General features: G+C 41.8%; 2 protein-coding genes across 2 annotated transcripts; both read right to left on the minus strand.

Annotated features, from left to right (window-relative positions):
- Positions 1 to 9: 9 nt before the first annotated feature.
- LOC136558186 (serum amyloid A protein-like) lies at positions 10 to 1644 on the minus strand. The gene is made up of 4 exons (XM_066552504.1): positions 1538 to 1644; positions 1083 to 1226; positions 639 to 777; positions 10 to 218 (listed from the first exon to the last, which is right to left on the minus strand). Exons 2-4 carry the CDS (start codon positions 1198 to 1200, stop codon positions 77 to 79), a joined length of 399 nt encoding a protein of 132 aa, XP_066408601.1. The 5' UTR covers positions 1201 to 1226; positions 1538 to 1644; the 3' UTR covers positions 10 to 76.
- A 3911-nt stretch (positions 1645 to 5555) lies between these two features.
- On the minus strand, positions 5556 to 26958 carry HPS5 (HPS5 biogenesis of lysosomal organelles complex 2 subunit 2). Its single transcript, XM_066552500.1, has 23 exons — positions 26875 to 26958; positions 25584 to 25753; positions 25060 to 25170; positions 24152 to 24216; positions 23339 to 23531; positions 21738 to 21871; positions 21063 to 21278; positions 20679 to 20750; positions 20346 to 20434; positions 19214 to 19392; positions 18833 to 18991; positions 17596 to 17755; positions 15939 to 16062; positions 14175 to 14321; positions 13592 to 13666; positions 12538 to 13139; positions 11248 to 11371; positions 10911 to 11066; positions 10208 to 10327; positions 9800 to 9913; positions 9399 to 9505; positions 8457 to 8742; positions 5556 to 7989 (listed from the first exon to the last, which is right to left on the minus strand). The coding sequence occupies exons 2-23, from the start codon at positions 25689 to 25691 to the stop codon at positions 7929 to 7931; spliced, it is 3402 nt and encodes a 1133-aa protein (XP_066408597.1). The 5' UTR covers positions 25692 to 25753; positions 26875 to 26958; the 3' UTR covers positions 5556 to 7928.
- Positions 26959 to 27249: the final 291 nt, after the last annotated feature.

Below are 27249 nucleotides of genomic sequence, written 5' to 3' on the forward strand. Positions count from 1 at the left end.
GCGAAGGGAATAGTTCTCAGGAGGATTCGTTTATTGTGCTTTACAAAGCGAGGTGTGGCAGGAGCGGAGTACAGCGCTAGTACCGCCTGGGCAGCCCCTTGGGCCGGTAGCGGTTCGGGTCCCCGCCCCTCCGGCCCCACTCGTTCGCCTCCTGGTCCAGCCGGGTGTCCTCGGCGCCTCTGCCGCTCACGCGGCTCTGCCAGCCCTCCCGGGCGTCGCTGTGGGGAAGGAGAAAAGGCCACCTGAACACACTGCATCTAACTCAGCCTTGTGTTGGTTCCCTCACTCGTGGTTTCTGTAAGGCTTCTCAAGGTGAGATGCAAGCACGTGCTCGGCCTTTGAGAGCCTGTGGTGGAATCTATATCCGCTATGTTGGGAAATGAACCGACAATGAAGGAAAGTTCCTTATCAGACATGCAGAGAGAGGAATCTGCCTTATTAGGCTGACAAGAAGAAAGGCTCATGCTCATGTGGCACCATTCCTATAGAGACCGGCTGTCCAGATGGGAACTTCTTCCCTTCCCCTCTGCTGTCCTTCTAGGTACTAAGCTGAGTACAAGTCAAAAAGGACCTCACTGCAGCTGGAATGCCTGTATCCCCAATAACTCACTGTTAACAAGCCAAGCACACTCCATTACCTGATCACTTTCGCTGCCCAAGCACCACCAGGTCCTCTCCGGGCAGCATCATAATTCCCACGGGCATGGAAATACTTGTCAGCACCTTTGTAATTCGCCTCACGCATGTCCGTGTATGCTCTGAACATATCCCGTGCCCCTGAAAAGGCCGAGAAATGGAGATGATGTTGACTTGAAAGAGTCACACCAGAAATTGTTCACTACCACCTCAGTCAGGAGTTGAAAGGCCCAAGGAGCAGTAACAGAGTGATGCACTGCCCCCCATCAGCCTTTGCACAGAAAGCACCTGTGGGGGCTGATGAAGGTTCTTGTCCAGCAGCAGAAACCAGGGGGTCTCTAACATGGAGGTGAGGATTTCCCAGCTCTGAGGGCTGCACCACTGACTGCTGGTAGCCTGTGCTTGGGGAGGGTTCTGAGGGAAGGGCCCCTGGTACAGCAGCTTACCTCCTGCTGCATCCCGGACAAATTTTCCAGCTTCGGCTATTTTTTCGAATATCCTTGGTCTGTCAGCACTCACACACAGAACAATGGAGAGCAACGCAATGCAGACCCAGAGCCTCATGGTTCCTGGCCAAGCCTGACAGGGAGCTGGGAGACAGTGAGAGAGATGAGCTGTTCTGGAGCACCACTGAGAACCCACCACACCCCCAGCTCTGCCTGAGCTGCTGCCTCAGTGCTGAGGGTTCACCCAGGACCCCCTTCTCCCCCTACAAGGAGTGGTGCCCTCTGTGCAACCACAAGCTCCACAACAAAAGCAGGTGCACATGAGAAAGCTGCATTTTAGTACTCCCTGCTGCTCCTGTCATGAGTACAAAGAAGCCCCACAGAACCAATGTTCTGCTCCCAAAATACCAGCTCAAAGCACTGCACACAGCTCACAAATTCAGAATGTCACTCACCACTGCAGAACAGCAAAGCCAAAGGAGCTGGAGATCGTCTCGTGTGCTCTCAGACTCAAAGAGGGTATTTATAAGCAATTCAAACCCCTCAAAAGAGGAAACTGGAAAGGGTACCCATGGCTGGGAAATCCCCACCAGCACTTCCAACACAGAAATCATTACTGGAAACCTGTCCTTGTCCTTACTGAAAGTCCACAGCTCCTGTTATGCAATCTTTTAGAGGCACTTCTTTTATGGCACTTCTTCAGCTGTCATTGGGGCTGTTTGCCATATTTGCCATAACAACCAGACTGCCCAACTGCCTTAAAGGCTGAAGAGTTCCATGTGCTTCAAGTGTTACTGGTATCTTAAGGGTGATGCTTTTGTTTGGATCTTGGCCTGAACAGAGCTGGGAGGGGAGGGTGCCTGACTGTCTGCACATTGTAGCACAAGGCCAGGTCTGTGTCTGTGCACAAGGAATGTTACCAGAAGGGCTGCATGAACTGCTAAGTGAAATTTCCATGTGTGCTGGGGTTGCTAGATGAATTCCAGAGTGAATGAAATGGAAAATGTGAAGTGTTGCTCTTAACTCCATTGCAAAGCAAAGCACATACACCCATATCCCTGCTGATCTAAGATAGCACAGACACACAGACCATCAAGAGGCTCTGAATGGTTCATTTTGCCTTGGCTTGCTCTTACAGGCCCCTCTCAAGGGTCTCCAGCTACCTTGCTGCAACAGCAGCTCCATGCGGCTCAGGCGGAAAGTTTTGGACATAGCAGAAAACATTTTACTTAATTCAGATCCATACAGCCACAATTCTGCTAGACTTTAAATCAACTGTCTGGCCCTATTGGCATGGTTCACTGTTTAAGTACCCACTGTGCTCTCACTGCTTAAAGCCTGCTCGCTCCCCTTGGTTAACAACTTGACAGAAAACTCCGGGGTTGAGTGCAGTTGTACTCGAGAGTGAGTGTGCAGGAGGTGTCCCTGTCCCCATTCTGTGGGCTTGTACATGATTTGGTAAGTCTAGGAGAGCAGTTCAGGTACTCCTCTGAACAGTGTAGGGTAGCTATCCCACTCACAACTCTGCTACTGGGAACAATTTGCTCCTGGAGCTGCAGGGCAGAGGTATGAGTTGAAAGAGGTGCAATAGAGGTAATAAAGTGTCAACAGTAACTTTTCTTGGGCGTCACTGGATTTCAGTCAAAAAAATAGCTTAAGGGGAGCAGAGACATTTCCCATAACCTGGAGCAGGACAGATACTCTGTAGTGTAATGTATCTCAGAATGGAACAATTTACAACAAGAATCTAAACCCTAACCCAATGGACAAGGACGTAGATGTTTATCACCTGGCACTCCTGAACCTGATACTTCACAGTGTAACAGTTTAGCCACTGCAGGGACAGGAGCGCTGTGCTTTGCTACAACCCAGTTCACAGCCTGAAGACCCACATCCTTGCAGTACACGGCAGCTCAAGTGCCTTCTCTGCTGGCGGCAAGTAGCCCCGGCCATCACCTTTTTGGTTTTTACAAAACAAGGAAAATGACTCCTGTAAGTTGGAGCACAGGCACCTGGCACTTTGCCCAGGGACTTGGAACAAAGCATTGCCTTCAAAAGTGACCTAAGGAACCTTTCCCTACAAGAGCTCACACACTCTGGACTGTAGAGGATATTTTGAGTCTTACACTGTTTCACATTCTCTCCAAACCAACATTTCTGCAAAACATGAAGGACAATGAGGACAAAAAATGCATTTCTGCAAAACATGAGGACAGTTGCAAGAAGGCAGGTGGTGGAGGGATTCTTTAGAACATCTCAGAGTGCAGCCCCTGGTGTCCAGCAAGGAGGACAGCAGCAGTGACAACGATGCTGGAGCTGAGATAAAGCTGCAGCTTGAGGCTCCAGCAGGGAACAGCCTGAGCCCTGCTTTCCTGAATTATTGTATTTGTGGGGCAGGAAGGAGTGATGAATCTGACTCCATGTTCTCAGAAGGCTAATTTACTATTTTATGTTCCTATATTATATTAAAGAATACTAAACTAAACTGTACTAAAGAATACAGAAAGGATACTTACAGAAGGCTGAAAAGATAATAATGAAAACTCATGACTTTTTCCAAAGTCTTGACACAGCTTGATCATAATTTGCCAATAAGTCAAAACAATCCACATAAAACCAATGAAACAATCACCAGCTGGATAAGCAATCTCCAAACACATTCCACATGTGACCACAACACAGGAGAAACAAATGAGGTAAGAATTTATTTTCCTTTTTCTCTGAGGCTTCTCAGCTTCCCAGGAGAAACTCCTGGGCAAAGGGATTTTTCAGAAAATGTGAATGTGACACCATATCTTCTTGGCCTGCACTCCAGGTCATGACCCTTGGCTCACAGAAATGAGCTGCAGCCAACACTGCTGCTTTCACAATACAGAGAGGCAAAGCACGGAGGAGGGTTTGAACAGAGCATTTCCTCCTGGCCAAGCAAGAAACACTGGCAGCACATGCCCACTGGGGAACACATTGAGGGGGCCTGGAGACCATGTCTTGGTTTGTGCATTCTGATGCAGTTAAGATAAAAAGCAACTCCATGCTGGTTGCCCTGTAACTGTAAATATTTATGAATGCAAACTATGTTCCTCAAACATTCCACAATTTTGCAATCTGAGAAAGCAGATGAGGTGAATTTCCACCTCAGCCACAATAATATCTGCAGATATTTCTTAATCTGGGAAAGAACTGTACCTTTTTTATGCTTATGTGTGCAATAATTAATTTCAGGAATTTTGCCAAGTATTGAATATACACCACCAGTGACTTTGGACTTACAGACATGGAGAATGACTGGAAACTTGTCTCCTTTCAAGAAGCAGATTGAAAATGTAGGTATTTATCTGAAGTAAAACTGATTTACCCATAGATTTCTAATAGTGAAATAATGTATGATATTTTTTTATTTGATAAAAAGAAAATACCACCAGCAGTTTCTATTTAAAGCTGCTCCAGGCTAAGTCCCCTTTACTTATCTCTGCTTCTCATGGGTTTCTCCCACCACCAGTCACCCACAAAAGCCAAAGCTGAGCTGCAGCTCATCTTCCCCATGAGGCTGGCTGAGCTGTCAGTGATGTGCTCAGCTGGCTGACAGGAGCCTTGCTCAGGCAATTTCTGTTTCAGTAATTTCTGAACAGAAGACCCCCTCATTTCAGTCCCTTCACCCTACCCATGTGAGATGAAAACAAACTCATCCAGAATAGGAAACATTAATTTTCCAACTTTTCTTCAGAGAGTACATTCTCACTCTTTATTGACAGCCAAGTTGGTTGAAATTATAAACACAAGCTCACATCAGACACAAAATCTGAACACACACTTCCCATCATGTTACCTGTATGACCCTTCTGACATGATTTTTTTTTAAAAAAGCTCTAACTGGAATTATGATTTACTGTAAAAAAAAAAAAAAAAAAAAGCTCCAACCTTCAGTTAACCAAGTGTACAAAACCCCCACAGAAGTAAGAAAGAGACTGATGTGCGCACAAAATACACCAAGCAAATAGAGTGGAACCATAGAGAGGTAAGCCAGGCACATTCTCAGAAATCCAGGAATTCCTCTGAGGAAGGCAAGGGGAGCACTCAGCTACACCACCCACTGCATGAACCCGAGGTAGGTAACAGTGGCAGCCCCTGAGGCAGCAGCAGCTCATCTGGCAGGGAACAGAGCAGGCACCAACACCATCTGGTGAGTGCCTGGCTCCCATTCCAAGCCTTACTGTGAGAGCATGGGGTATTCCTGATGGCACAGAGCCTTCTATTTCCAATGGCAGTATGTAAACCCCAGAAGCTTTAAAGTTTGCTTTTTTAGAAATAGTTTTGTATTGGCTTTTCCACAAGCAACACTCTGGCAGGAAGCCCGACGTGTTGTGACCCTGGAATTTCCCTTCCCCATGTTAAGTAACAAACCCACCACACCCAAGTTTTTCTTGCTGACAAGGTGAAATAGTCTGCAGACTGCATCTCTCAAAAGGCCAAACATTGTACTCAGTCCTATTTTAATTAAAAGCATTTTTCGCAGCATTACAAGTGCTGCAAGTCTACATAAAAAGATTCCTCATAAAGCAGTTTTTTCACATATTTTTACAACAAAATGATCAAATTTTGATTTAATTCCAATTAATGCATTACTTTTTTATTTAAATGATATTTGTGAAAATTGAATATTGACCAGATGCTGTGGCTTTCTGCTTAAAATGAGTCATACAGTGAAGTGGATCAAAACTAGAAGCCTAAAAAGAAACTTGTTCAAAGATGTATTAAAAGCAGAAAGAGTGCTAGTACAAAGCATAGTTATGTAAATGAGATATAAAATCCAAGTGATTCTGTGAATCTTCATATTCAACCAGGTATATAAAAAAACTTCTTTCTTGACAGCATTCATCTAAAAATACTTATGTAAACCTTCAGCTTTTAAAAATATTATTAAAATAAGTCATCTCACTTTCCAAAATGTCAGAATTAATTGTGGAATTACCAAAGTTGACCTGACTTCAAGAAAACCTTTTGACACTGTTTCCCACAACATTCTCCTGGAGAAATGGGCTGCACATGGCTTGGACACGTGGACTGTTCACCAACCAAAAAACTGGCTGGATGGCCAGGCCCAGAGAGTGGTGGAAAATGGAGTCAAATCCAGCTGGTGGCCAGCCCCAAGTGGTGCTCCCCAGGGCTCAGTGCTGGGCCCAGTTCTGTTTAATCGCTTTCTCAGTGATCTGGATGAGGGGATGGAGGCAGCCTCAGTCAGCTGCAGACACACCAGGCTGGCTGGCAGTGCTGATCTGCTGGAGGGCAGGAAGGCTCTGCAGAGGGATCTGGACAGGCCGCATCCATGGCTGAGGCCGGCTGGGTGAGGGTCAGCCAGGCCAAGGGCCGGGGCCTGTCCTTGGGGCACAACAGCCCCAGACAGGGCCACAGGCTGGGGCACAGGGGCTGGGACCCTGCTGGGCAGAAAACGACCTGGGGGTGCTGCTGACAGCAGCTGGACATGAGCCAGCAGGGCCCAGGGGGCCAAGAAGGCCCAGGGCATCCTGGCCTGGATCAGCCATAGTGCGGCCAGCAGGACCAGGTAGGGATTGTCCCCCTGTGCTGGTGAGGCCACACCTTGAATCCTGTGTCCAGTTCTGGGCCCCTCACTGCAAGAAAGACATTGAGGGGCTGGAGTGAGTCCAGAGAAGGGAAATGGGGCTGGTGGAGGGTCTGGAGCACAAATCCTGTGAGGAGAGGCTGAAGGAGCTGGGGGTGTTTGGCCTGGAAAAAAGGAGGTTCAGGGGAGACATCACTGCTCTCTGCAACTGCCTGGAAGGAGGCTGGAGCCAGGTGGGGCTGGGTTTCTTTTGCCCAAGTAACAAGGATAGGACAAGAAGAAATGGCCTCAAGTTGCTCCAGGAGAACTTTTGATTGGATATCAGAAAACATTTTTTCACCAAAAGCATTGTCCAGTACTGGAACAGGCTGTCCAGGGAAGTGGTGGAGTCACCATCCCTGGAGGCATTTAGAAGCCATGTAGATGTGGCACTTTGGGACATGGCTCAGTGGTGGATTTGGCAGTGGTTGGAGGCTAATGGTTGGAGGGTTGGATCTTCAGGGACTTTTGCAACTTAAACAACTCTGATTCTAATGCACTGTCCCAAGGGTTGTTAGAGTATCACAACTGATGTCTATGGTCACAGTGCACAAACAGGTATGGGCAATTTAGAAATATTGTTTTTGTAGTTTAACAGCAAGTTATTTAACAAGTTTGTCTGTTAATCAGCATTTTTTAACCATAAATCCACTACTTAAAAATATTACTCTCCCATTTTAAGAGTTGGTTTGATTAACATATTTCAAATAGGCAAGGCCTGTCTGTATAATTCAAGAAGGGGAAAAAACCAATGGGTACCATAACAGACACTTCTACAGCAAGAGTAAAGATAAATGTAATTTACAGGAAAGTTAAACAAGTATAGGCTTAGATACTTCCCAGGAATTTCTCATGTTTACAAACAAAAAAAGCAAAAAAATTTTATACATCATAATTTAATACTTAGGGGCTCATATCCCTGAACACTTAAGTTATAGACTCAGAAAATAAATTCAGCAATTTTCATCTTGGAAATCTGTAAGCTTAATTTCAAGATAAATACTGGCTTGTTTTGATCTATAGTCTGCAGTTCAAAAGTCTTCTCCAAAGGAATAAGGAAGAACTGTCATCACTTCCAGGTCAGATACCTGCCAGATGGAGACTGGCTCAGTATAACTGAACTTTTAGACTGGAGTTTGTTATTTTTAAGGGCCCGTGAAATTTAAGAGGCACTTGAATATACAGTCATTACAGTATAAAATGGTCCCAGAGTTCTCCCAAGTTATTTTCTATGCTTGCTGAGACCACAAAAACCGGTCACACCTTTCCAACATGGACTGAATCAGCGCTCTGCAAACAAAGCAAAGGGAACAAAAAAGGTCAAACAGTAAAAAAACTAACAGAAAGAACAGAGAACTAACTAACAAACAAACTAACTAAAAGAAAGAACAACTTGCTTTTTAAAGAGAAGTTTGTAAAAAATATGATTGCATTTCAGAAGTAACATCCTGACATCACCATTCACCTTTGAAAGGAGAAGGAGAGATCACAGTCTGTAGAGGTCTCAGCAGGACAGATCTCTTTCAGACAGACAATCTCCTTCATATACACCTTGAATGTATGATTTTGTTTCCTCATTTTCAAATTTAAAATGCCTACATTGCAAATCACTTAAATAATAGGAAAGCTTTCAGATGAGTCTAAACTGAAGGTAAAAATGTGAAGCATTGTATCTTCTTGTTAGCTACAAAGGAAGTTTAAAGCACAGAGGAGATCCAAAAAGAATAGTGTGGATCTTCTGCTGACACATCTCTTACCTCTGCCTCTTCTCAGCAATTCTCAGTATCTCACAGACACCAGTAAACCTCTCAGACAATTCTAGTGTCAAGCCACACTCCTGCAAGAGAGGCAAGGCTCGATTTGGGCCGATGGCCTTGGCCAGCAGCAGAGCGACGTTTTCCACAGTGATGCAGTCTGGGCAGCTCGGGCCTCCATTGCTGACAGCGTTCCCGTTCTGTGGGCTGTGCTGCTGGGAAGCTGTGCTGTGATTCTGTGCAAGATGCAGAACAAACTTCCATTCTTCTATGGTCTCTGGAATGGAACCTAGATGTAAAATGAGTTTGTTACATTATTTGTAAAGCAGGGATTATTCTAAGACTACTATTTAAACGAAATCTGTACTTAAAAGGGAAGCTAGCTATTCTGTTTTACTCTGAAATTTTAGGAAACCAAGCAAATTGTACATAGAAATGTACTGCCCTAACTCAGTGTAAAGATTTAGTGGTGAACATACATGGCTTCACAATAGTTCAGTATTCAAGGCTTTGGATTAAGTCAAGAGACAAAGTTTTGTCCATCTTAGGGCCAGAGAAAATTTTCTTACAAGTTCTGTCTTGTGGTACAATGCTTCACTCACCCTAACTCTGGGTGTCTGCACATGTAGTGGGGGAGTTTTGTGCTGTGCAGGAAGGCTTCCTACTCCTCTGTCTACAACACCAAGGTTAACTTTTACTCCCAACTGATAAATAAATCAAGATTCTTTAACTTGTAAGCATTTTCTAGCACAACTGATTTCACAAAGCACAGCATGAAGTTACAAGAGTATAATGCCATTTATGTGTTTCAAATATGCTATACTACACACAGGGCTACAAAAACACTTCAAAAGATAAAAGTTGAATTCAGCTTTGGGCAAACCGTTATGTAAGGGCAGTTCCTACATTACAGAAGTATGTTTGTACAGTTTAAGAACTACTAACCATCTTCTCCATTCAACAGGCTCAAATCATCCAAATAAACAATATTAGCAAAGGCTTCTATTCTTCTATCCAGCTCCAGACAGAGAAAAAGATATCCAGGCCAAAATCTAGAATAAGAGAGTAAAGATTTCTAGGAATCAAATACTCAGTTCAAACCAAAGTCAAGAATAATCCCATCAGTAAAGACAAAAGCAACTAAATTTAATGAATGTCAGAAACAGAGAGGAATACCTCCCATTTGATACACTAAATTGGACATTGAATATTCACCCTCAAAAAAGGAAAGGTTTTTAAAAAAACCCTGTCCAAACATGAAGCAGATAGGTCATTTACATTTGTATCTTCTCAGGGTCAGAATACCTAATAACCAAGTATCTAGAATTACCAAGTTTTCTCCTTACCCATGTGATTTACAGATGTCAGCCATCTTCTCTTTCATAACAAAATCAGCTGGGAGTTTAATCAAGAGCAGAATGAGCTGGCTGTAGCCCCAAGTAAACAAATGTGATCTTGGCCTAGAAGATAAGAAACCCAGTTTTAAAGCATCATTGATTTTCTTCAGAACATTCTGGCAGATTTATGAAAAGAGAGGAGGATAAATGAATGAAACACCATGTGCAGTCTCAGTAGAGCAGTCACTCTGGAAGGCATTGCAAATTTAAGTTATTCAATCCTTTGGTTGTTTCTGCTGAACACTGCAAAATGGTCAAAGGAGTCAATGATCCAAACTTTCACACAAAATCTTACCCAAACCCAGACCTGTTAAGCCTTTCTGTTGCACTCAGGAACTTGAATGAAACCCACTTTACCTGGGATTTCCTTCCTCATCCACAGTGTTTGCCCTTTGTGGAGCATCATGAGAAACTGCCAAGCACAACCAATCCAACCGTACAGATTCTGGCTGCAGAAGAGACCTAAGGAGAAACGGCCTGGAAAACAAAGCAGACACTAAAAAAAAAATCCTACCAGTTTTAAATGTACCAGATATGGAGAAGCAGAGATTGTGTGTGGACAAATAAACATTAAAAAAAAAAAAAAAGGGTTGGGGGGAGTGGTATAAACTTAAGTGTGGAAAAGCCTAAAATAATTTGTCTCTATAAAATGAGGCAACCACAGAAAATCAAGTTTGCAGGTTGACTTCCCACATGTTTGGTTTGGAGTTTTTTTCAGGTTTGTGGGGGTTTTTTTGTTTGGTTTGCTTGGAGCTTTTTAAAAGTGACCTAATCCTGGTACACTGAACTACAGACATAGGAACAAAAAAAAAAAAACAACCAATTCCATTAAAAGTGTTATTTAGTAAATCCCTTTTAAAACTAGATACTAACCTAACAAAAACTCCAGTCTAAGGCCAGTTACAACTGCCAGAATTATTTGGAACCTAATGCTTAAGAACATCAAGCAGACAGATACAGAAACACAAAAAGAATGTCCCCAAAAGCTAAAACAAAAAATAACCCAACACAGCTACATGAAGAGAGCAGACAGATGAAAAGGATTATACATTCCCCTCACCTTTTGTCCTCTGGCTTGGATTTCACCAGACTATCTAAATATGCTAAAAAGTGAGCTGGATCATTCCTGCAAAGCTGTTTAATATCAGAAGGTAAAATAGAGGGGTGGAACTTGATCAAGGTACGAAGAGCTGTTTCCCCAAATTTTTCATAAAGCCTGGAGAAAAAAAGAGAATAAAACCTATTCTCAGTACCAAACAGCAAAATAAATTTTGCAACATCTCCTCTAAGTTCAAAATAGTACTGAAAGGTGATCTCTCTAGGAGAGTCCAGGAATCTTCATGACATGGTAAATGAAGCAATTCCCACCAGGAAGTTCAGAAGATTTGGGTACAAACCTTTGAGCATGTGCCAGCAACAGTGGGCTGTCAGCCCATGGCCCCAGGTCATGCAGCAGCTTCAGTATTTTCAACATATCTTCACTTTCAATTGCTAAAGCAACTGGACTGTGACAAGTTATTTCTGAAATAAATCAGCACACAAGTTACAAGATTTGGGCATTTTTTTTTTTCCTTAACCTGTCCTGGCCCTCCTTTCATCCTTCTGCTGAACAACAGCTTATCACTGCTTTCATGGGAAGTTCAACACCCACCTCAATCCCAATGAAATGCAGGTATTAATGTCCAGGCACAAGTGCAGTCCAACTAAGGACAAACTGGGAATGCATATACTACTTTCACTTTTAGGGCTCTCAGAATCCAAACAGTGAAGAGATTCCCAGAAACACAAACACCACGCACCAACACTCAAAGAAAGATTCTGTGGTTTAACTGCTCTCAGCTGGAGCAGAATCAATACTAAGACTTTAATTCACTCTTAAAAGAAATACATAAGGCAGAAGCTGAGTGCAGAGAACAGAAAAGTTCTGTTTTGCAATATCATCATGAAGCTTTGGTTCAATAAAATTGAAGGGGCATCAAAAAGATCAGAAAGTATTTCTGTGGAACAGGGAAGTGTGAAGTGATCACAAGCCACTCATCTACTCCATTCAGTTTTGTTTCATATTAATCACATTCCTTTACAGGCCAAATCTTCCAGTGCAAATGCTGAAGCCCCTCCTCTCCCTTCTGCCTTGTTTCTACAGACTTGTGATTCTAATTTGATGCTTTTGCTCTTAGAAGCTCATATGTTTGTAAACAGGCTGGGATCACTACAGTGTTCCATTAACAAGGTCCACACAACAGGTTTAAAGTTGCAGAGTGGGAGGAGAACAATCTCTCTCCAAGGAGCCAACAATTCTTTTTAAGAAATCACAGGTTATTCTGAGTTGAAAGGGATCCACAATGATCATCAAGTCCAGCTCTTAAGTGAATGGCTTTATTGAATGATTAATTGCATGCAGGGCTTGAACCCACAATCCTGGGATTATTAGCACTATGTTCTAACCAGCTGAGCTAAGTTCTTCCTAAGGGAAGTATTTAGGAGAAAAAAAAAAAAAAAAATCAACCAAACAACCCAAAACCAGAACAAAAACTCCCACAGACCAAGCATCCTTCCCCTGCCACACTACACTGACAGAAGGAAAATCTGCAGACACAATTATGAGAGTCTTCAAAGTTTGGTGGGTTTTTTTCCTCCTAAACAGTCTTATTTTCAGTTTAAGAAGCAATACAACGTTCATCATTTACCTTTCAATCCTGCAATGTATGTTTCCCATATATTAGGGCTGGTGGCACACGTGGTTATAATACACTGCTTTACTCTCTTTAAATCCAAAAGGAAGAAGTAGCTTTGCATAAACCTACAAGCCAAGGTCCCTGAAGCTGCTGGTGGCAGACTTCCCTCAGAGCTCTCCTCAGCCTCAGCACTCCCAGCAGAAAAGACACGCAGCTCAAAGCACAGAGTTGTCAGCTCCATGAGATCTTTCAGAACATCAGGTTCAATGGTACATGGAGGAGACACCTGAAAGCCACAGCCCAGAGGCCCAGTCACATCAGTACCATTTTCACACATGGATTTGCTCGCACAGGTTTCGGTGTTTTCCTTTGCAATGCAGTCTTCCAAAATACCGCTCTGCTCCTTGTCTACTGGGTCTCTGTCAGCTGGAGCCACTTGCAGGTTTTCCTCCACAACTGCCCTCTGATTTTCAGCACACACAGTCTTGTTTTTCTTAAGAGACAAAGCAGAATGCTCCTGGCTGAATTTTTCTTCTAGATGGACAAGCCATTCCTGTAAGACCCTCCTCATAGACTGAGGTTCTAACAAAACCAGGGGATCCTGGAGCTTGGCTCTGCAGCATAAAAAACAAGTTTGCTAAGTTTAACAATTATAAGATGCCCCAAGTGAAGTTTCAAATATGCTTTGTGTAACTATACTCCTACACTTGACTTGGACTCAGTTTTTTTGTGATTTTGAGTGCATCAAACAGAATTTAGGCTACTTCACACTGTCTACATTTGAGCTCCCTAGGATTTCTTTCAGAATGAATTTTTGTGATTTTGATTTTTTTAAACTATGCATGTACTTAAATAATGCTAGAAGAACTTTTAGTGAGTTTTGCTTGGTTTTAAAAAGAGGAATCAAATTATTCACCTTGAGATCCCTTCAGGTTATGTTAACAGACATTTAGAGCATCACTCTTACATGCATGTAAAACAAATTAAAATAAATATTTTGAAAAACCAATCATTTTTTTCTGCCAAAGGCCTACATATCTATACAGTAAAAAGTTTCTCTGCTTACATAGCTTCTGCTGTTGCAGCCTTGAGATCTCTCATATGGTCCTCCTCAGGAAGCTGGCAGTTCTGGGGTTCTGACCTAGAAAAGCACATTCATTTCAGTCTTATCTGAAGTACTAACTTCAATAATTTAAGTGAGGATTTCCTGAAAAATTTCCTCAACACTAATTCCTTTATTAAATACAAAGCTATCACTTGTAAGAAGGAACAGCTCAACAGAAATTATGGATAAACTGGGCATGAAGAGCAACAGATACTACTATTTTGGTGGCTTTCTATTACTGCTTCTACTCCAGCTACAGTAGATTCCTGCAGGTACTGAACAAAAAACAGTACCACGCCACTGTATGAAAGTTAGTCCAAAGTGGTAAATAAGCACTGGAATATGAAATTACTTAGCTCTGTGCTCATTGCTTCATCAGCTCTAAAAAAGGAGTTGGGAGAACCACTGAAACCCACCACAGGAATGAAGGCAGCTGGAAAAACCTAATGCCAAGTTCCTCATTCTGCTTGAAAGAATTTTTTCTATCCTCAGGACATCCAGCAAATGCTGGACAACTGCTAAGAAAATGTGTTTTTGCACTCACTCTTTTTCTTCCTGGGGAGATGCTACTGGATTAAGAGTTAGTTCTGGCAGCTGCTCATCATCCTTTGCTTCATGCTTCCCTCTAGATTCAGGACTTATATGAAGTGTGCCAATCTTTTCCGTGGTTTTGCGTACAAAGCTGGAAACACTAGGAATCACGAGTTCAAACATTTAACATCAGAAGTTCAGAAGCAAACAAACCAAGCACTCTTTTCATTCAAACCATCATTTCAGAGACTTTATAATCTGAAGAACTCTTGAGAAAAGGATGAGAGCAGTGATGACCAACAGGAACAAAACCTACTAAGGACCTGCTCAAAATTTGTACCCCAGTCACGCTCATGTTTTCATCACAGAAACCTGAAATGTTTAACACTCCTGCTGGAGAAGCAGGATCACATACCAACATTAGCCATAGATTTTTGACATGTATTTGTGATTTGTATGCAAATAAATGCAGATTGGCTACATTTTAGCTTTTGCATTTTAAAGCTTTTAAACATAAAGCATCTTTAGGAAATTATGTCACTCTTGGTGGTAAAAAACCACTTTACAATGCTTCAAATTAATTCTTCAGATTACAAAGCTCACCAACAACGTCCTTTTCACTCAGTAGTCCCTATTCCTTTAGGTATTTTATTGAAGACAAAGCTCAATGAACATACCAGAACTCAAACTCAATTATTTCTACCACTGCCACAAAGAGAACTATGTCAACCAAATTTGGACAGAAAAATAAGCTTCCTGCTCTAGGGAAAAAAAAAATCCCAACTAAACATAATTAACTGTAAATATGATAGTATTTTATTTAATGATTAATTGCATGCAGTGAATACTTGAAAATGTAGCTTTCACTGTTAGCAGAAACACTTATTACTAGTAAAGTCCTCAAGGCTGCTTATGGTTTAGAAAGAATTCAAAACATTGCATGTACTTCTGATGTTTATTCTGAGCCCCTCACACTGCTGATAGCAGCAGCAATTCTCTGTTGCAGGATACAAATTACATACTGAAGTGATCAAGGGAAGGCTGTACAATTTTTCAGACCATTGCCAGGCCAGAGACATTTTAGCTAAGTAATTAACATACAGCACTTTCATAGAAATTTTAAGTGAAATATATAACACCATCACCTTTGTATTTGTATACCCACCCCCTTATCCTCCAGTTTTCTTAAAAAGAGTTTTAAAACACCAATGTGATTTATAAAAAAAAATGGATACAGATCTAATTGCAGCAGGCATGAGCTACCATTATTCCATAAGTGTTTGGGAAACCAATTAGATGCACTGAAAAGTTTATGTGGGCATAGGACAGACCACTTTGCAAGTATGTTTTAGCAATATCTATCTGCTTAGAATATTTTTATGTTTATCCCTATGCAACGTAAGAAGCCTTCCCCCTAAGATACAGGAAGGCAAAATCCCAAACCAATATTCAGTAAGTTCTCCTTTGAATACAAACCACAACCAGAGTTTACAACCAGGGTAACAGTAAATAATCCTAGACATGTAACAATTATTAACTGTTTAAAACCCAGGCTGAAGTCTTGGCTCCACTGAAGTTACCAGCAGCTCACTGTATCTTCACTAGAGCCAAGATGAAGATTTAAACTGCCTGGCGAACCTGATTGCATCTCTGGTGTTCCAGTTCAGGTGTTACACGTTTGCAGAACGGAGTATGACCTAAACCACGCAATGCTACAAATCCAGGGGACAGGAGAGGGCAAGATGTAATGGATGAGTGAACCTGCTGCATATTTTACCTTTCTTTGACAGCTTGGAGAGAGACGAGAGGAGATGGGGAACGGAATGACAAAGGAATACTGAATGGGAGAAATGTCTCATTCCGGTCAGCCTCAACCACCACAGATGCATGAGATACGTTCTCTGACAAATGGAATTGAAATAAAAAGTCATGAAACAGTGATCTGGCAAAAAAATGGAACAGTGAAACGACCTACAAGTCACTAATTGATTAATGGATAACCTGCCCACTGTACTTTCCTTTTTAATACTCAAGAACTCATGGAGCCAGGTTTCAAGGATCGTTTTACTACTGACTTTGAACCTAGTTAAGTCTGCTTTATTAATAGTGCTTTGGCTTTGCAGCAAGAAAAATAGTTATCAAAAACAGTATGAAAGCTATCTCCTAAAATTAGACTTACAGATCATTTAGAGGACAAAACCTTGATTTAATCCACTGAGTATTTATATATCAAGGAAAATTAAGTATTGTGGCATATATCAATTCACAACTGATGGTAAAGTCAGTCCTGACCGTGATTTCCAAAATCTAAATGACATATGAACAGAGAGACACATAAACCATTATTAAGGTATAACTCACCCTGTTATTGGAAAGAACTTAAAAATCTGAGCCCACAGCTCTCTGGCTTTTGGTAAGAATCAGAAGAAATATAGAATCACTAACTACTTCCTTTTCTTTCCCATATCCCTAACAGTATTTACAGTGTGTTTTGCTCAGTAATTTCCTGTTACAAGCACACACTGTATCTTTAAGTGATGTCAACAAGAAAAAAGGGATCATTTACAGCCAGGATAACACTGCATTTTGCAACAGTAACAGCAGTAACCACAGCGTTGAGAGGAAAAGATGCTGCCCTGTTACAGACAATCTACCATCAGAATTCCTCAACAGTGCCTAAAGGTCACAACTGACTTTACAATTAGCTGTAAATAAGGTTGCTTTTGTTCATCATGCAGACTAGAAACCTAAAAACTCATTACATCTTATGTCACTGTGAGCCTGGAAACACTAAGTCCATTTCTTCCAAATACCAAATCAAATACTCGTGCTTCAAGAAGCATCTAGAACTTCTCTACTTGGAAATAATCAGTGAATTTGTCATCTCTTGTGGAACACACAGAACCTTTCTACTATCTTCTGACATTCAAAAATTAAGTCACCTGAATTTTGACATTTAATGTTGGGAATGATGCACTTTAGAGTTTCCTCGCTTGTTTTTGCAGTGATGTAGGTAAAGAGGCACATGTACACCTAAGTGTATCTTACTGGCATAAGGATACTGGCAGCAAACAAATCTTGTTTGAAGCTCAATTGATACTGGCATGGACAGCTGAAAGAATCTTAGCACTAATGCTCAATTACACATGGAGAGGGTGAAGTTGGAGTGAAGCCCATGCTTGGTAAAGCCCTCTGGACCTTTTGTTTCATTGAGTTTTGTTTGCTTTTAAGCCTGGATTCTGTGGAGCCAGTTTTTCAACCCAATGTTTCAGGAAAGATTTTGGATGGACGGTGGGGTGACTCTTTCAACTCATCAAATTACATGTATTAATTAATTAATAACTTGAAAGTGGAAAGTAAGAGCACAGAGCCAACACAAATTCTTGTAGAACGAACAAACATATTCAACAAACATTTTCATTAAGAAGCATTACCAAGTTCTAGTTGTTCATCTTCATGGTGTGCAGGAAATTCTTTAAGTCTCTCATCTTCTGAGAATGTTTGACTGTGGAGGGAACAGGAGTCTTCATCTGACTGACTGCCCCTTCGACTGATAACACGGTAGATTCCAGAGTCTAAGACACTGAAGCTTTCCTGTCGGACCAAGGAGGGGAGTGAGACATCATGTGAATTGCACTTCCTTGTTCAGCTTTCTGCCATGAACCAACTGTACCCACACAAATAACCTCAGAGCATTTCATAATTCACTGCCTGGAAAACTCCTATTTAACAGAGTACTTCTACCATATCCAGAATGGAAAAGGACACAGATGCCAGCAAATGTGCAGTTCAGTGCCTTTAAAAAGATGCGTGTGCTGCAATTGCTTTTAGGAAAGCAGCCTGTGGAACAACTGGTGTACCCAGTGCAAGGCAAAACCCACCTCAGCCTTAGTCCTGCAGTCAAGACTGCCACTACACCCCTCTGTAGCTGCATACCCAAGAATCTGTCTTTCTGCTGGTCAGCCATACCCAGCTAGCACAATTACAGCCCCCACAAAACTATTTAGTTTCAGGACCAACACACAATTTTTTTCTCATCGTCAGTCTACATGGTTTACTTTCACAGTGGCTAATGAAGAAAAACTTGTCTACCCCATCAAGATGGTATTTACATTACTTGGATTTTTAAACTTTCCTTTTAAACACTGTTGAAGCAAAAGCAGGAGCTGATATTGTATAAACTATGAAACATTTCCCCTTTCTTGAAGAGCAGCTGTATATTTATTAGAAATATGCTGATTTTTTTTAGAGCTTTCTCCTTAAGCTTCTTAGAGTGCAACAATTTTTTTACATAGGGCTAAGATAGCTCTGGGCACTCAGACATTCATTTTCACCATATAAAACTACAGTTATAACCAAGACTATCTTTACTGAAGCACATTAAAACATTAAACAGAGCTGTGGAAAAAACCATCTTTGTACCAATCCTGGTCCACATCTCAGCCATTAGCCCTAAAATAAGATGGGAAAGAGGCAGAGGTCTGAGCTTACAGAATGCAAGTAGTGGTGTTTCATACCTCTTCACTACACCTAGTTTTAGAATGCAGCATTATGCAATGGAGTAGACAGGGTAGAAATGAAAGCTTCATCTTCCAAGGGAGCAATGGGGTGACTTCAAGCCATACAGATAAAACCTGCAGATCACATTTTTGGCATTACCAATACACATACATGGGATGAAATACTGCTCCTTCTACTGCTGCATGCAGAATCCAGAGGTTCCAACTTTGCAATCAGTTCTTCCAGTTGTGCAGTGAGATCTTGCTGGGTTGAAGCATCCAGCTGAGACTTCAAGTGCTCCAGCTTGTCTGGAGGCAAATTTTTTCTTGCCTAAAAGCACCCAGTGAAACAATAGTATTATTATTTCTAATGGACATGTGAAAACAAAAGATACCATATGTGCAGGATGATTTTCATCCTTAAAGTATAACGTTTAAATAACTTTAAAAACTCCAACAAAGTGAATCTCAAATACCATGAAACTTTGTGGAGGGGGGGGGCAGGAAAGACAGTGAAGTTGTATTGCACATTTACAAGGAGGTATTTACTTACTCTGCAAGAAACAATTGAATTTTGGAAGAGACAAGAGACCCTGGCAGCAAGAGTCCAGAAACCTCTTCTCATCAGACGCTCTATGCAGCGATCAACCAGCAGGAGGGAGAGGTGCACAACCTTCCCATTTGTATGCAGACAGAACAACTCACTCTTGTGAACTGCAATATCCTGAATATCTGCAAAACCACACACAGAGCAATACCTGAAGGACTGAAGGCATTAATCAACACTCTTTACTGTCTCTGAAAGAAGGTGAAAGCATATTCCCACCTGACTGCAAATGAGTGCAAAACATGAGATGCATGGGGAAAACAAACACTGAGGAGTGCTGACCTAGCACCTAATCACTATAGAACACACTGTCAAAACTTTCCAGAGTTGCATTTCTAGAAAACATTCAAAAAATACACTAAATTACCAGAAAGTTTCCTTTTGCCCTGAGATGAAAAATTAAAGCCTAATAAAGATGATAAATACATAACTGCTAGCTTTAAAACAGAAGGAAAATATTCACTGGTAAAAAACAACTTTGGCCTTCCAGAAGTTTTCAAATACAATACTTATGCTGTATGCAAACACTCCCCAACAAAGGTATTGCAAACTTAACACCAAAATGGGGAGAAGGGGAAAGACTGACTGATAGTACCTACTGGAGGACTCTGCTTATAACCAAACACACCACTGTTTATGAGGCTTCACTCGTTTGCCAAATAAATATATTCCCTCTGTGCAATTTAGGCAGGTTTTAGGAAAATAAAAACAACCTTTAAACTTTCAGCAGCCAGATTATCCCTCACAGGACACTGACAAGGAGCCTGAGTAAAGAGGAAAAGATACTGCAGGTTAATCACCTGTATTTTAACTACTGTATTTTATGAGTCACTCTACACCATGTTTTGTTTCTCCAGAAGCATGTTTTCAGATCTATGGAAGGAGGGGTTGGCTGGAGGAGGTACAGAGATGGTTAATATTCAAGGATATACCAGACAGATGACAAGTTTTTTACAAATATTCTGCCACCCAGCTGCAGATATTGAGCTTGAATAGTTTCCATGTTAGGCAAGGACTTCTGGAATGACCAATGTAACAGACAGTGTTACAAAGCAACATTTAAGAAACTTCAGTTTACCTTTAACTTCACTCCAGAGTAAGACTTGAAGGCTTTGGGGAAGAAAAATATAAATGCCTCTTTCTGTCCAGGTCACCACACAGTGCTCACTGCAATTAAAGTATATATTAATGAAGTGACAGTCAATTGTGCTAAAATAGGTAAAATTTTAAAAAATTGTAAAATATGCAGGCATTGCATTGGCTTAAGCACAGCAAGCAAGATGTGGGACAGGTTTAGGAGGATACTTGGGAAATTCTTATGCAAAACCCTGAAGTTGGTAATATAAATTAGGAGAATATATAATTTTTTAAGCCTACTTTATCAACAGGAAGCTATGCTGTCAATACTCACGTCAAATACAGCAGCTTGGAGAAAGATAAAGATTGTGGAGAGCAGCTGGAGCCAGTATAATCAGGATCCTGCCTGCAAAATAAAATTATCATCAACTACAAGCATAACTACAATACCATTACTTTCTAAAATTCTTAATCCTGTGAATACATGGCTGGCTTAAATAAATATAGTCTCATAATAGCAGCATTCATTGTGCTCACAGACATAGCTGCAGAACCAAGGTTTTGGCATTTTTGATAATTACTGGCTACACCTCTTAGAGGAGACTGTATTAAGATGACAACTAGGATTAATGTTTGACTGAAGCAGGAATTGATTTAGCCTTTCCAGTCTTAAGGACATCCCAAACAAGTTTAACACTGATAAAACTCATGTTTCTACCTGAGAGTAACAACAGGAAGAGGTGGAGATGAGAGCAGCTGCTTGAACTGATGTGTGCTTTGCACTTCCCCGTCAAAGTTCACCTCCCACATCCTCGAGCCAGGTCGAGCACAGTATATTAATGGCTGCTGATTTCCACTGTTTTTTCCAACAGGGAAGAAACATGCTCCAAATTCTCCATCTCTCTCTTTATTACCAATTTTCCAGAACTTCTCTCTAGAGAGGAAAAATAATTTACTTGTTAAGTAAGGCAGCATTACTAAAAGCTCTAATTAATTTTATGTTTTTCTTAATCCCAGCTGCTGAATTGGTTTTGGTGCTTAAAAAGATCTGTAATGAAAACTACAAAGCCTGCCCAAAGTTTATACAAGAGAGGGTACAGAAATATTCATTAGCTGAAATGGATGCTCAGATCAAAGGGTTTTTTTTCAGCATAACCAGTTGTTCAACCTAGTGATGGGAAGGTGGGAACATTCCCAGAAATCATTTCCAACATGAAATGCTGGGGAGAACAGCAGATGTTGTTTATCTTGATTTCAGTAAAACCTTTGACACTACCCCTCCCAACATCTTCAGAAACAGACTGAGGGAGCATGAGCTAGGTAAAGAGACACTGATGTCATTTCACAAACTGTGTGTGACTCTGAAGTATTTCAGAAATAAAATAGAACTTGCCTCTCAGTATCACATAAATAAGTGCGGGTAAGTGAAGATATCAGCAGCCTTCCATCCAAATAATCAAGCTGAACCACCCGAGAATCTACAGTGGTTATAATCTGGACAGGAAACATCACAAAAGTAGCTGCAGCCTACAGTTAAAAAAGGAAAAAAATGAGAAAACATGCTGGTGGTCTTCAGTTTGAAGTTAACTGTTTCATTATGTTAAAACAGCAAAACTCAGAAAAGACTCACATATGCTATGAATACACAGCATAAGACAGAGCAGTGCCTTCCTTCTCTGTCTTTACAAAGCAAGGCTGCAATGCTCAGAAGCACAGAAATCTAAATCCTCCTTTTCCCAAAACCAATACTGAAGATTAAAGAAAAAGAGTCATATCCCTGTAGCATCCTGATATTTCTTTATAAAGGTTTTTTTTCCTGTAACATTAAGAGAGTGTTTTATTCCTGCTATTGTAAGCTTTGCAATTTTTTTCCAATTCTCCCCATAGGTATGTTGAGCTAGCAATTTTATGGAAACAGACCAGAGGGATTAATTAATACAAAAAACAACTTCTATTGGAATTAGATTGTTCACAAACTCACCTTCTCTGTTACCCTGCCACAAATTATCTACATACTATTTATCCTACCAGTGTCTCAGTTTGCATGGGTGGATGAACAGTCTCAGACAGACTCATGGATAAGGAAACTACTGGGAACTGCATTTGAATTTGCTGTCAGTCACCATTTTTGTGTTTTTCCTTCTTAGGAATGTGACTAAGTACATTATCTGAGAAATCCAACAATCCTGTTCCTTTAATAGGCGTGAACAGACACAGATTCCATGGGCCTTGCCATTTTCTCCTCCCACAGCTGACTTCCCCCCCCCCCCCCGTTTATTTAAATGTAATAATGGTCTTGCTACTTATAAGTCAATTTTCCATCAAAATCTTCCATGAGGGCCAGAAAGCACCTAGATGAACACAACTATTCCCAGGTTCTGCTCCTTTTTACTGATTAAAAAGAAAGAACCCAGTAGAATTAAAAGCTAAAGAACACTCAAGGGCTAGAAATCAGGCTGCTATCACTAACAGGCGTCTCCTCTGCACAAAATATAAAGCATGTAGGTTCGATGACCACCTACCATTTATTTTATCTGACCCAGATGTTTTAAAATGAGAGCATCCAGACAAGACCAAGCAAAATCAGAGTCTGGGACTGCTCTTTCTCTGACCAACAGCTGAATTGAGGACTAAAGCAAACAGCTGAACCTGCAACTGGAGTCTACGGAATCCAATAAGCTCAGAAACACCAAGACCCTTAACTTTGATACTTGTAAATTCCAAGAAGCAGGAGCTTGACTAGTTTTTAATTCTGAGCATTTGAAAGCATTTTCAAGCTGCATTACTGAAATAGATAGAATAAGGATGGGGTGAGTTCATGGGTCAGGATTTCTATGGTTGTCTCAAGAGACTAGTTCTTCATCCCAATAGTTAAAGCTACCAGAACTTCATTAGCTGGCAAGTCCTGCTCTGCTCCACTTTGCCAAAATAAACAAAGAGGTTCCAGACATCACCCCCTGTGAATTAAGCTGAATCAAAGTATGCAACATTTACCTTCCCTTGTTTTGATGTGTTAATCTTGATGGCTGATACTTTCCCCACATGATCTCCTACAAAAACTCGAAGGGCAGCTGTATCCCAGCACAGAGCTGTGACTTTTCTGCCCTTATGCTCAGAGGAAACATAAATCCGTTCTGGCTTCCCACGACGTTCCTGATTCAGCTCCCAGACTACTACAAGGCCTTGGCTACAAGAAGTTAAAAGGAGAACACAGGTTGAAAATAAGTCTTCTGATGTTTTATCAGTTAATAAAGTCACATTTTCCCAAAGAAAGAGGAGACCCAAGCAAAGCAGCATGTCTCAGAGCTGGCTCTGTTTGAGGCTGCATGGTTTCAACAAGTGTCACACTTAATTCTGCAGAATAAGTGTCCTTCTTTGCACTGCAATGTATAAGCAGCTTTATAAGGCTATTCTTACAGTTATTACACTTGCAAGTGAGGATGTGGAAAAACATTTAAATGGATTTTAATAAATGCAAATGGAATTAACCATCAATCTCACTCTATCATGTTAATGAAAATGCTTCTTTTTATGCTGAAAGGTCTCAGAAAGACATTTATCATCGTAATTTCACATGCAAGAGCTCTGCCATACATGTTCAGTTAGAGAAATAATACTTAACCCTAGAATGACTACTCCAGGAAAAAAAAATTAAGCAAACTGTCTGTACAGAGAATTATCCTGTAGTGGCCTCTACCAGTTAACCTGGTAAATTAACTCTGAGTTCTCAGTAGCTGTCCACATCTGAAACTTGAAGCTTCTTAAAAATATTAATCCAGTGCTCAGGTTTGTGAGTAGACCACTCACCTGGTAGCAACAGCAACATAGTCTTCATCATGCAAACAACAGGCCACCTGGGAAATGGCACCTTCCTGAAAGCAAGCATGGGAGTATGAGCAGGTGAAACTTGCTCCTGTACTGCCACTACCACTGTGCAGCTTTCATCTTTAAAATATAAACCAGATTCATGCCAACAGATGCTACCACTCTGCTGTGATGTGGTTGGTTTTTACTGTTTGCTTGGGTTTTGTTTGCAAACACTGAGTCTGCTCCAAGATGCAGCTGACAACAGCACAACAACATCAAGAGCAGGGATTGCAGTGCATTCTCTGATTTGGGAAACACAGAAATCACTCTTCTGTCCTCACACCTTTGGAAGCTGTTTTGACAGAATTACATTTGGTGCTCCCAGCCTTAAAAAACTGGCTGCATTCATGCTATACTGGAAGCAGCAGTGGCTCCTAGGAAATAGCACCTGGCTGTACAAATAACAATCCCTGTTTCATGATCTCTTCCAGCAACAGTAAGTCAGCCTATCTTTTCTTCACTTATCCAGCTATGTCACAGTTTGGACACTCAAACACTGGGAGTTATCACTTTTGAGTTGCTCTGGTTTCATATTCAAAATTTTCTTCTAATCCTTAAATAATTAGGTGACTTTGTTGTTGCTGTTAAAAAGTAAGAATTTGAAAAACAAAGGTCTGACATGCTGAAGTCATATTTTTCACATCTCATGAAATCTAATATACCACATATTCTGGGGATACCCTCCAGAACCGCTGCCTATTTTAAACACAGCAGTCCAAAACTTCACCTTCTTTGGACAACCCAGTAAGCTAAAGGTACCTATTGACTCTTACAATTCATAAACTTGAAATCATGTTTCTTTCCCAGCCCCATTTTTGGAAATTTTAATTTAAAATTTTTATCCTTACCTTGTGAGTGAGAAAGAGTCTTTGCTTCCAACCATCCTTCTGGATAAGGTTCAGTCCTCCTCCTGAGCTGCCTAGAGCCAGCCACCTCTTTGACACATCTATACATGTGCACTGAGGGAATAAAAATCATAATGCATAACCTGGTAAGTTCTGATCACAGCATCTTTTTTTGCATTATTATGGTGGGTTTTTTAAAGGCTTCATCGTTTGCCAGCTGTGTGTGCCACTCCTGAACCACTGGCAGTGAAGATCATGAAACAGCACTTTGCCATTGGAGCAAACAGTGTAAGCTGCTTCAGGCTGTGTTACCCACACAGCTGCATGAAGGAAACACACACAGAGTAACATGGTCCATTATCTGCACTCTTTCTTCCCAAAGTACTCCCCCCACTAAGATAGCATACACACACCCCAAAAGAGTTAGATTAATCCTATGGCTTAATCAAATAATTAGCCAAATGGGGTCATTACTTCAATTTTTAAAAAATTTAAAAAATAAAAAACCCCATACGCCACAAACTCACCTTAAGACGACTGGAATCCAACCTGAGTGCAGAAAGCAACGGATCCAAACACTCCAACTCTGCCAAGACATGGTTGTAAGAGTCTGGAATTACTGGCACAGAGGCCATGGATGCACACAACTAGTGCTGCTCACTCATGGGTGCATTATAGCTTCAGCTTTTAGCTGTACCTGCCAAAAAGAAAGTTCTTCATTAGCTCTTTTTTTTCATTTGAATTGGTGTTCAGTGCTTAATGAAACACCAAGTGTTTTCCTACTCAAAAACCATCAGGTTTCAGTTCACCAAAAAGAGGCCCAAGGGCTGGAAAACAAAGGCTTGTGACTCATTTATGAGAAGTTTTTGTTCAAGTTCATTTCTGAAAACTTAATCTATCAGATAATCCACCTGGAAATATTTAAACTGTAGCTATATTTAGATCTACCTGCGGAAAAAAAGTTAACATACACCTTGTTTTCTGGAAAAATGCACTTTTCCCCACAGCATGCAATCTTGATTTGAAACTAGCTCTCCCAAGGAAAATATTTAGCATTGGCATTTTATAACTACATCATATCCTCTCCCAAAAGTAAATTTAAGGAGCATTATTTTCAAGTTATACTAAATTTAGAATTAGCTGTATTTGTGCATTTAGATACAATTATAAGCTACCCTCTCCACTGAATGTCGTTTCCCGCATTCAAGAGATAACACAGAGTGAAAACCAACAATTAAGTAACTACTGAAATTGCAATCTCATATTTTTCCTAAGCAGCACATACTTTAAAATAACTTCTTCTTGAGTTTAAAGTTTAAACCTGTAAGTTGCTTAACAAAACGCTAAACCTGTTACACTGCACAGGCAAGTCCGTGAATTTCTAAGTACCCTTTAGGAAGCAGTCCCATAAATTAAGGAACTCCGTCCCAGAAAAGCCGTCATGGGGGGAATTTACATTTCCTCTAAAGGAAAGCGAGCGGTCACTCTCACCAGAACCTAGGAAAAGGGAAGAGGCACATTTATCCAACGAAACTAAAAGTTATTGCTTGCAAATTCTCAAAGGGTCTTAAAAACCTTAATGGCCACTTCTGCCCTGCTCATCCCGCCGGTGTGGCCTGAGCTGCCGGCCGGGGCTGAGCCGCGACACCGCGGGACTCTGCCTGCCGCACCCGGAGCAAGGCGAAGGATCGCAAAGGACAGAGGCACCCCCCAAACCCCTTCAGAAACCGCGGGGAGGAGACGGGAGCCGAGCCCCGGCGGGGCACGGGAACCACGGCTCGCTCCTTCTCCCTGCCGCTCCCAGGGCCGCTCCCTCACCACTCTCCGCGCTCTCCCGGTGCCGCTCCCGGTGCCGCTCCCGGTGCCGCTCCCGGTGCCGCCTCCAAACAGCGCGCCCACGTGACCCGCGGGAGGGCGGGGTGGGAGCGCGCGCCCGCTCCGCGCCGCATCACGCGCCGCCTGCGCGGGTGCAGGAGGAGGAGGAGGAGGAGGAGGAGGAGGAGGAAGAGGAGGAGGAAGAGGAGGAGGAAGCGGCGTCACGCGCGCGCACCCGCCCGCCGGCCACGTGACGCCGTGACGCGCGCGGCGCCCCCTCCCTCCCGGCGCGCGGGCCGGGGCCGAGGGGAGGCCCCTCCCCCGCAGCGAGGCGGCGCCGCCGACCCGGGAGCGGAGCAGGACGGGCCGCCGGGGCCG

Source organism: Molothrus aeneus, chromosome 6 (assembly GCF_037042795.1).
Source record: "Molothrus aeneus isolate 106 chromosome 6, BPBGC_Maene_1.0, whole genome shotgun sequence".
Taxonomy (NCBI): Eukaryota; Metazoa; Chordata; class Aves; order Passeriformes; family Icteridae; genus Molothrus; species Molothrus aeneus.